The sequence below is a fragment of the Aedes aegypti genome, chromosome 2, assembly GCF_002204515.2.
Source record: "Aedes aegypti strain LVP_AGWG chromosome 2, AaegL5.0 Primary Assembly, whole genome shotgun sequence".
Taxonomy (NCBI): domain Eukaryota; kingdom Metazoa; phylum Arthropoda; class Insecta; order Diptera; family Culicidae; genus Aedes; species Aedes aegypti.
This window is the reverse complement of record NC_035108.1, coordinates 470,256,339-470,266,204: the sequence shown is the minus strand read 5'-3', so window position 1 is coordinate 470,266,204 and position 9,866 is coordinate 470,256,339. Positions and strand designations below refer to the sequence as shown.

General features: G+C 41.4%; 1 protein-coding gene across 1 annotated transcript; it reads right to left on the bottom strand.

The window, feature by feature from the left end:
- Positions 1-8,752: 8,752 nt before the first annotated feature.
- Positions 8,753-9,629, bottom strand: LOC5569517 (rRNA-processing protein FCF1 homolog). Its single transcript, XM_001652773.2, has 2 exons — positions 9,479-9,629; positions 8,753-9,421 (listed from the first exon to the last, which is right to left on the bottom strand). The coding sequence occupies exons 1-2, from the start codon at positions 9,596-9,598 to the stop codon at positions 8,816-8,818; spliced, it is 726 nt and encodes a 241-aa protein (XP_001652823.2). The 5' UTR covers positions 9,599-9,629; the 3' UTR covers positions 8,753-8,815.
- Positions 9,630-9,866: the final 237 nt, after the last annotated feature.

The following is a 9,866-nucleotide window of genomic DNA, read 5'->3' as shown; positions in this document are numbered from 1 at the left end:
TATGATGTTTTTAATTGCAATTATGAATATACAAAAAAACAAATAGCGGTATGGGCATCGGATTTAGGCGATGCGCTGAATTAGGGCAACCCACAGTATTGGTCTTGTACCAAGGTAAGTATTACTACGTTGTTAGTAAACCTAATATAAAAGTCTATTTTCAATGTGTGAGACGCAGAGACCACCCGCACCCACTCTTGCGCCTCGTGGACTATTGAAAACGACTTGTGTATATTGAACTAATACTACTATTAGAAATAGTGCTACTGATGAAGGTGATCGTTGGTTTCCCAGTCTTGTTAGTGATTTGAGTGTTAGTAGAGACTGGTAGTAGGCCCTGCCGGTCCCTCCAGCATTACGCGTAGTTATCTGGTGTTAGATCATGCGACAGTAACTAAACCAGGCATTGCAATCTCATCTGATGAACGAGATCATCTTTGGATAACTGAAAGATATTATCTGTAATCCAAGAGCGCTCTGACATGATATGATCTCTCAATCTTGAGCATTCAAAGATAAGCTTGACAGCTGTTTGGTGGTTTGGACAGGTTTGAACCAATGTACCTTTTTAACTAATTATTTTTATTATGCTTCATTTTTCTATGCTGCTTTACAGAATTAAACACAATGTATGATTGGAAAGCAATTTATCACCACATTTGGCAATCAAGAGCAGCGAAAAATAATTTTGGAATATTGGTTAACTGTGGTCAGCCTTTGAACTTTCCAGCAATCAATACTGTAATTGCTGAACAACACGAGCACTTTCCTTGTACCATAATGTTGGATTTGTTTTATTTATCTAATAAATAACAGTACTTTCAAGAACAAAACCCATAATGTTTTTGTCATAAAGTTATCGGGAAGTTACTCTTGATTTTTTAAAGAATGCATGCGGTTCTTGCCCACTTAGTGAATATATTGAATTGAGTTTTCAACTGTCCAGTTATTAAAGAAAACCAGACTGTATGACAATTAGTTTCACAAACAGTGTGTTTATCTTCCCAGACTTACCTACGCGGTTTCCTTGTGGAACGGTCTTTCCGGCAGTGAACCGCGTTAACAAAGATTCGTAGCTTATATCATTTGAGCTAAATGGCTAATCAACATGATGTTCGTTTCGGTGAGAGTTGGAGTGTACGATTGATAGCTGGGGATAGCTGTAGGCACATAATTATTGGATAACTCACTAATATCAAAGCGTAATCCACATATTGGATGAATTAAAATCAAGAAACATGCTTCTTCAGATTATCAATTGATTTATTTTTATTGATTCCAATAACTGTACAACTTTATATAATTATCATTTTTATGTCTTCAATCGACTCCCCAGGGGTGAAAGAAAATGCTGCAAACCCTAAAAAGTCAATGAAAATCAAAACAAAATCATGTTTTATTATGTACTGTTAACCTGGGAGGGAGGCACCGATACTACACATGAAATAAAGAACAATGTTTGTTTGAGCTGCAAGATAACTTTTCTTTTGTTGTGTACTTTCGATTTTTCCTGACAAACATGGAAAAAGGGCCACAGTTTTCTATGCACTAAATATTCATTTTTATTGTAAAAAGCTATCAATCCAATTGAAAGGTGCTCACGTGACGTTACTTGCATTGTGTGCATGAATTGATTTTCATTCGATTTTTGTCACTTTTGATGAAATGCGAAAATGTGTTTTAATTCAGTTACATGCTTTTTCCATGTTAGTCCAATGTTTGAGATCTGGGCTCACAGTGACAGTTCGTGACAGCGGAATCCCGGCTCACTATGACGTACAGAAATTTTGTATTGGTTTCTCCCTCCCAGCTGTTAACTAACCTTTTTGTTGGAAGTGTGCCCGGTTAGCGCTATATTTAGTTTTTCACTTGTCAAACGTTTGGATTTCCGTGAAGTGTGTGTTTTCGCCAAGAAAATTAAACACGTGGATTGCTGAGCTCAAGATGACTCATCTGAGCATCAGATACTGACGAAAAAATGATCACAGAGCTCTAAGATGGTATCTCAAAATTCGATTCATATGATGCTCAGAGGATCGAAAGATGGGATGAATTGTAATGCCTGAACTAAACTCATGCTGAAGGTGTGATAAATCAAGTGTAAAATATATTTAAGCATTGTAACACTTGTCATTATATAACTTAAACTACTAGATTAACTTACATTTTATAAGTTATAATTACGATTAATTTTAGCGATCAATAAACATTAGAGTAATTTCACAATATCAACAATATGTAATGCCAACTTGATTAATCACCGTCAATCCCATCACCCAAGGGCAGGGTCTACAACATTGAAAATAAATTGGTTGTTTAATTGTTCGATTCGAACTAGTGGTTTGTTTCGTGGAAAGTGTTTCACGTGAGTCTACACGTGTTTGAGTGCTGCATAACGTGGAACCTGGTTGGAGACAGAACTGGTGCTCCTATCCCCCAATAAGTAGTTATCCTGATTCCGTGTCCGTCTACAGGTCAGCAAGCTGTCGGTTCAGTTCCCAGCCAAATTTCGCACGCGTCAAACGTACTTCTCTGCCTTTCTCGCTTTCGTTTGCAGTTTGTGGAAAATGTGCAGTGCGCGAAATAACACTCTAGTGGTGGACTTTAGTGTTCTCCCCGATCGTAGGGTTACCATCCGTCCTGATTTAGCAGGACATGTCCTGATTTCGAGCTTCTTTTGAGGTGTCCTGATTTATTTTTCATATTTCAAGTTTTGTCCTGCTTTTGCCTACTTGGCGAACAACGTGATATGCCAGCGATATTTCGAATTATGAAAAGCTATCCTAATAATAAAAAACAGCAAGAATATTCAAATGGCATCTATCCAAAAATCATGTTGGGTTTTATGGTTCACCGAAACAGCGAAATTTTGGGATGCGTTTCATACTGAATCACAGCACCATCAGGTTCAGTCAAAGTTCGACGATTTTGGTGTTGTTAATAGATTTGGGCTTGTACTAACAGCCAAGCTTTGGTGTATTTTAAAAGATTTTTTCGCTATCAGATTGTTTGAGATTTTCTTATTATTTTGCCATATTTTTGGACCTCACGACAATTATTTTTATATGCATTCATCGATTCTCTTCATCATTGCTAACTTTGCATTATTGCAGAAAACTGATCTACTTTTCATAATATGTTTTCGAGTTGTTGGATAATGAATCACATCATCTTGCTTCATGAACAAGAAATATTACATATCTGGACAAACATTTGGAAAGGGCCCAAGAGGTCTTGAGCCTTTTTTCAGAAACGTTGCTGTTAAGCCCTTTTTAGCCCGCCTACGCAAACTAACACCACTATCAGATAGATTAGTGTTAGCTCTTCCTGATAGTGGTATAGGTGAGCGTGATCGAGTTGAATTGGGCTCAACAGCGTCTTACAAAGCCAATGTTTACCAATGTCGATGTGCCCTTTTGAAATGTTTGTCCAGATATTTATATAATTTGGCGTAATTATTAGCGAAAGAGAGAATCGATGAAGAGGAATCGTTCATGATGGATAAGCTCTAATGAAGGAATTGTGTCCAAATATTATATGTGAAAGCTTGTAAGATTGCTGCCATCATGGAAGATATTTTTAAACGGCACAATCTGCATTTTCAGTGAAGTTTTTTTTCCTGTGTTGGGCGTATTTCCGCGGTAAACGCGCAGCTATTCAGCAAGATCAAGCTGAGGGTCGTGGGTTTGAATCCCACCGGTCGAGGATCTTTTCGGTATGGAAATTTTCTCGATTTCCTAGGGCATAGAGTATCTTCGTACCTGCCACACGATATACGCATGCAAAAAGGGTCATTGGCACAGTAACTTCTTCTTTTCTGGCGTTACGCCCCCACTGGGACAGAGCCTGCTTCTCAGCTTAGTGTTCTTATGAGCACTTCCACAGTTATTAACTGAGAGCTTACTATGCCAATGACCATTTTTGCATGCGTATATCGTGTGGCAGGTACGAAGATACTCTATGCCCTGGGAAGTCGAGAAAATTTCCAACCCGAAAAGATCCTCGACCGGTGGGATTCGAACCCACGACCCTCAGCTTGGTCTTGCTGAATAGCTGCGCGTTTACCGCTACGGCTATTTGGGCCCCTCAGCACAGTAAGCACTCAGTTAATAACTGTGGAAGTGCTCATAAGAACACTAAGCTGAGAAGCAGGCTCTGTCCCAGTGGGGACGTATTGCCAGAAAGAGGAGAGGAGGAGCGTATTTCCACTGGGACCATTTGGTTGATCTTTCAGTGGGCTTAATATTTATAAAAACCATAGCTGAAACTACAGAATTGAATCAGGAGAGCACGACCGACTATTATCTCGCCCTCCATGAGTTTCTGGAAAGATTCTTAACGAATGTCTCTTTGAATCGTGCTGAAAAATCTGTCAGTTTCCTGTAAAGATCTTTGCCAAATCTTTCTCAAAAACTTTAATTGATTTTCTGTAGCACTTTCCATGAATTTCTAGCGTGATCTTTGGCGAATTATCATGAGATCTCAATGAAAACTTAACGGAACCTTCTTTTTTAAACTTCCATAAAGATTCTTAGCAGATGCTTTATGAAACCATGATTCAAAGATTCCATACGGCAATCTCTTGAACGATCTGTAATAAACCTGCAAAAAGACTTCAAGCGGAATTGAATGTTTTATATAGATTCTATTAAATCTACTTTTCACATTCTTAGGCTGTTTTTCAATATGCTTTGTAATTTCCTAGTGTGATCATGATCAGACACCATTTCTACACCCTAGTGTCTTTTGAAAAGTGAAATTATTGTCTTAGCAGAAGGGTTAGTTAAATTTAAGAATTTATACTTAATCTCATAGCCGCTTATTAGAATTATCTCAAGATCTTTGTAATCGCTGCTGTTAGGAATATGAGGCATGTTCAGAATATGAGACAAAATAGAATTTGCACTCGAATATTGTGAGAATTGCAAAATGTCCTGATTTTGAATCTCCAGGATATGGTCACCCTACCCGTTCGCCCTGATCAGTGTTGTAAGCAATCACGGTAGTCGACACGTTTTCGCTGATATTCTCAACACGGACCATCAAACGAATGTCGAAAAGAAAAATGTCAATTGAATGCCGCTGACCATGAAAGCTTTGTTAGAAAGCTTTACGGTTTTGTTTGTTCCTGTTTTGATTTCACTGTATGTGTGTCACATTCGACATAACAGGCAAGATCAAACTATCCATGTTGTTTATAATCCGATGTCTGAATTCTTTGCAAAACTTATGATTTATGCAAACGTCATCGTCTCAAACGACATTCAATTGACACTTTTTTGTGTTTGTCGACGTTCATTCTAACACTCGTGCTGTGACTGCTGACCATGGCAACGAAACGAACGTCGCGCAGTGTCGAATGTTTACAGCACTGAGGGGCCCTGATGTGGCAAATGTGCAGCAATTTTTGGAGAATCAAATAAAGCTCCAGCTTACTGATCTTAAGAGCATACAGTTGCATCACACGCGCAACACACTGCTCATCGAAATGAAATCAAAAGAAATTGTCGCTCGGTACCAATTAGAGCATAATTGGAAACGAACAATGCTGTGTGATAACACAAAATTTCGAATTCCGGTTTACATCGATTGTGACGCGGTGACGGTCCGAATCCACGACCTCCCACCGTCGATGAGTCAAGTTACAATCGCTGACCACATGATGAAGTATGGAGAGGTAATCTCCATTAGAAGTGAGAAGTGGAAGCACTACTTTCCCGGAATTTCAAACGGAGTGCGAGTACTCAGGATGAATTTACTTCGAGAAATTCCATCGTTCATCACCATAGAAAATAAACCTACTATGGTCTCTTATGTCGGCCAGCCCAAATCATGCCAACGATGCTCCGAACCATCTCATCCTGGCAGACAGTGTGCAGATTCAAGCGCTGCACCTGCTCATAAATCACTGCAACATCGACAGCATCAAAATCGTCCAACAACTTGTTCAATCAGGAGGATTTTCCTCCCATAAACGACAACCAGCAAACACCACCATCTTCTGACCCAACTGAAGCGAAACAACAAAACGACGACGACAATGACGACGACTGGACTGATGATGACCAGCGTTGCCAACCTTCCAGATTTGTCTGGAATATTCCAGATTTTTGATGTCCCATTTTACAAAAATCTGGAAGATCCAGATAAAATTTGAAATGGATTTGTAAGGTTTTGTAAATAATTTGTAAGGTTCTCCATGTACGACATAACCGATTCAGACTTTTCCAGACAAATTTTCAAAATCTTCCAGATTTAAAAAAAAAAATGACTTGGCATCCCTGATGATGACAATGGATTAAACTCATCCACAGAACACAATGGACTTATCCACGGTCTTCTTTTATCCTCGACTTTCTTTTTCTTTTCTGCTCTAAATGCGGGCAATGTTTACATAAAATGACATCCGGACCAACATCCGGACAACGAATGTTCACCGGATGAACATGAAGTGGATGAATGCATAACGGAATCGTTCATTTTTTGTAAACACGGCCCGCAGTAAAAGGTTTTCTTCCGGTGGAAGAAGCAGCTTGACGTCATTGTAAATTAGTTCATGAGGCTACAAATAAGCGACGGCGATCGAGGCGGGTCAACGGGAAGAGGGCAACAAAAAAGGCATGCTCTGACCAGTGTTTCCCAAACACGGGTCATACGGAAGTTAAACAGAGTTTATCGAATAATAAACTTGTAAAGGGTTTGATTTTTTCTATTAGTAATAGAAACTGAGAATCGGCTCTGTAATGCTGGGTACGGCGTGTGAGCCTTCTAATAAATGAAACAGTAAAAAAAGCTGTCGGTTGATTCCGAGCGACCCACGCTGTAACTTTGGTTCTTCGAATGCCTACGAACGGTTCATAGGGAACCATAGTTTCGTTGCTCTGGTAGAACAAATAAGGTGTAGCTTCTAAGCGTCTAGATAGTTACGTAATAGAAATTCCGAAGCAAAGTAGTATGCTTCGTACTCCACCCAACCATCCCCACGGGGTGGAAAACGTTACTGTTCAGCAAGATATGGCCCCGGAAAAACAAATCTGTCGCTTCCGGAGCATCGACATCTTCTTCTTCTTTCTGGCATTACGTCCCAACTGGGACAAAGCCTGCCTCTCAGATTAGTGTTCTTATGAGCACTTCCACAGTTATTAACTGAGAGCTTTCTTTGCCGATTGACCATTTTTGCATGTGTATATCGTGTGGCAGGTACGAAGATACTCTATGCCCTGGGAATCGAGAAAATTTCCTTTACGAAAAGATCCTCGACCAGCGGGATTCGAACCCACGACCCTCAGCATGGTCATGCTGAATAGCTGCGCGTTTACCGCTACGGCTATCTGGGCCCCTAAGCATCGACATCTGTTGAATCCCAATTTCGGTCTAAGGGATCGCGGACCCCACGGAGCAGCAACACTGACAGCCAACTTAAGCTTCTGGATCTGGAGGAGCAAAACGAGGAGGCTGAATTGCAAGCGTTCATCGAACGCAACAGGATCGTTGCTGCGAAGCAATTGGCTGAGCTGCAAATCCAACATGACCTGGCACTGAAGACCGAGCAGAGGAAAACGGAATTCCTGAAGGGGTAACGAGAGTGTGAGTTGAAGAAGTTTGAGCTGCAGTCCGGTTCAAGTCGTGGGTCCACTACGAGCAGATACATCGAAACGCGTTGTAGATTGGCTTGCCGATACAAAAAAGGTAAGACCAACTAGCGTGTTTGTTGAATCGTCGCCATGGATGGATCGTCAAGTTTCGCGTGATCCAGACACGCCACCGCCCAATGTGTGGTATCCATCTGCACCCAGTGAGTACAACCCATCGCCGTCTAGTATGAAGAATGCAACGGCAGGATGTGGAAATAACCGGCGGCATGTAAAATGTGGCAGCGATCGGTGCGATGAACGCGTCGGTTCTCGAACCGACTGTGAACGAGGTTCTGCCGCAAGCGTCGAAAGCAGAAACTTGAGACATCTGCCCCCTTTTCCGGCGACGTGATAGAGTGGATAGGATAGTTTTTGAAAATGTGTTCAGAGCATCCACTGATGAGTTTCAGTTGTCAGATCACGATAATCTGAGACGAATGAATAAAGCGCTTCGTGGAAAGGCGCAAAAAACCGTGGAATCGCTGCGTTCATCCCCTGAGAATGTGGAGCAGAATCTGCGAATGTTGAAGTCAAACTTTGGTCGAACTGAGTGGGTGATTGCCAACCGACTGGAAACACTGAGAAACCTGTAGAGCGCAAAAGAGGGAAACATCGAGTCCTTCCGTGCCTTTTACAATGCCGTAATTGGTACCTTGGTACCGGTAGGGATGACCAACGCGAGGGCTAAACATTATCTTATGAACCCCGAACTCATTTCTTACCTAGCTGAAAAACTTCCTGCTTTCAGCTGGACAATCAGCTTGCGATTCTAAATCCTGTTTTCAGTGTCAAGAAACCCAACCATCATCAGTAGCAGAAGTCTAAAGAACTGCAAAGCTGATAGAAAGTGCTCCATCTCCAACAATTATCATTACGAACTGGTCCATTTCGAGGAACCAACAAGGAATTCTGGATTCAACCGTCCGGACGTGCAGAACAATCACGAGAACGTGAGCAACGTGTAAACTATACTAAAATCAGGTCTCTTGTGGATCGGGTTGAAAGAACCTGAATATTCAGGTTCTCAAACGGAATTCCGTGAATGAAGAAATATTTGAGGAAATATGAGAAATGCATTTACAGAATAAAAATATGTATAACATGTCTATTCTTATGTGATTGCCAGTGATAAACACCACGAGAAAGAACCAACTCACGTTAACCTTCCATCCGCATTAAATCTATTTCTTCGCCATCGGCTCGAAAGCATCCGGCATCCGCTCTATCACGTACCGGTTCATGGCCACGTTCATAATAGGCACACCGGGAATTTTGCGGATCCTCCGCTTCAGGTCCTTATCGTTGGTGGCCACAATGTAGCACTTATGCTGCATAACCCTTTGGACCAGACAATCATCGGCATAGGTTCCCCGATGTAGGCACTTGATCCGCTCGAACCGCGAGTCCTTGATAATACGCAGCGCCAGCTTGTACTTCTGGCCCAATTTTTCCAACTCCCCGACCACGCAATCCGTAACGTACGGAATGCACTTGGCATACAAACAGTCCATCATCGTTTTCACTATGTCCAACTTGTTCTTGATGCTGAAGTTTATGAAATTGGTGTCCACCAGAATGTGATATGGGGGGCCCAGCTGTGTGTTGTACTGGAAGAACATGGCCGAGCTGGCCTGGGGCTTCTCCATTGCCTGACGTTCGGTTTCTGTCCGGGATTTCTTCACCTTTCGATCAGCTTCCTTCAACCGGCTGTCGGTTGGTTTGATCATCCTTTTCAGCTGAGCGGATTTTTGGCCATGGAGACGTTTGAGTTTCAGTTTTTTGTTGGCCTACAAATAGAGAACATTAAACGACTAAAGTTATTGAACATTTTTGATTATTGTTACCATTTTTAACAGAAAAAATCGCTTCAAAATTTGTTTCACAGCCAACACGTTTTCGTTCACAACAGTACTCTTGTTGACTTTTAATTTTTGTGTTTTTTGTTTGCGGTTCATCAAAAACATCGCAGAGGAGGGTCTTCTCTAAAACATCGTTCAAATTTGGGAGAGCACAGGGCTGAACAAAATGAGCTTCTGCACGTGCCATAAAATTTGTTGTTCTCACGAAAAAAAAACATTTTACTTAAGGCCCAAACGCAATGATAGCGGAACGGCAACGGAATGCGGTACCGGTTCGCCAGGATGAATCACACCATCTCGACTGAGCTGACAACGAATGAAATTGAACTAACACTTAGTCGACAAGCTTGTTGTAGTTCATGCTGGCGAACCG

What these genes read in the sequence shown, in the direction of transcription:
- LOC5569517 (XM_001652773.2), bottom strand. Translation starts at nt 9,598, where the DNA reads ATGTTTTTGATGAACCGCAAACAAAAAACACAAAAATTAAAAGTCAAC. An exon ending in GATTTTTTCTGTTAAAAATG is followed by an intron (nt 9,422 to 9,478) that starts GTAACAATAATC and finishes CTCTATTTGTAG; the next exon opens with GCCAACAAAAAACTGAAACT.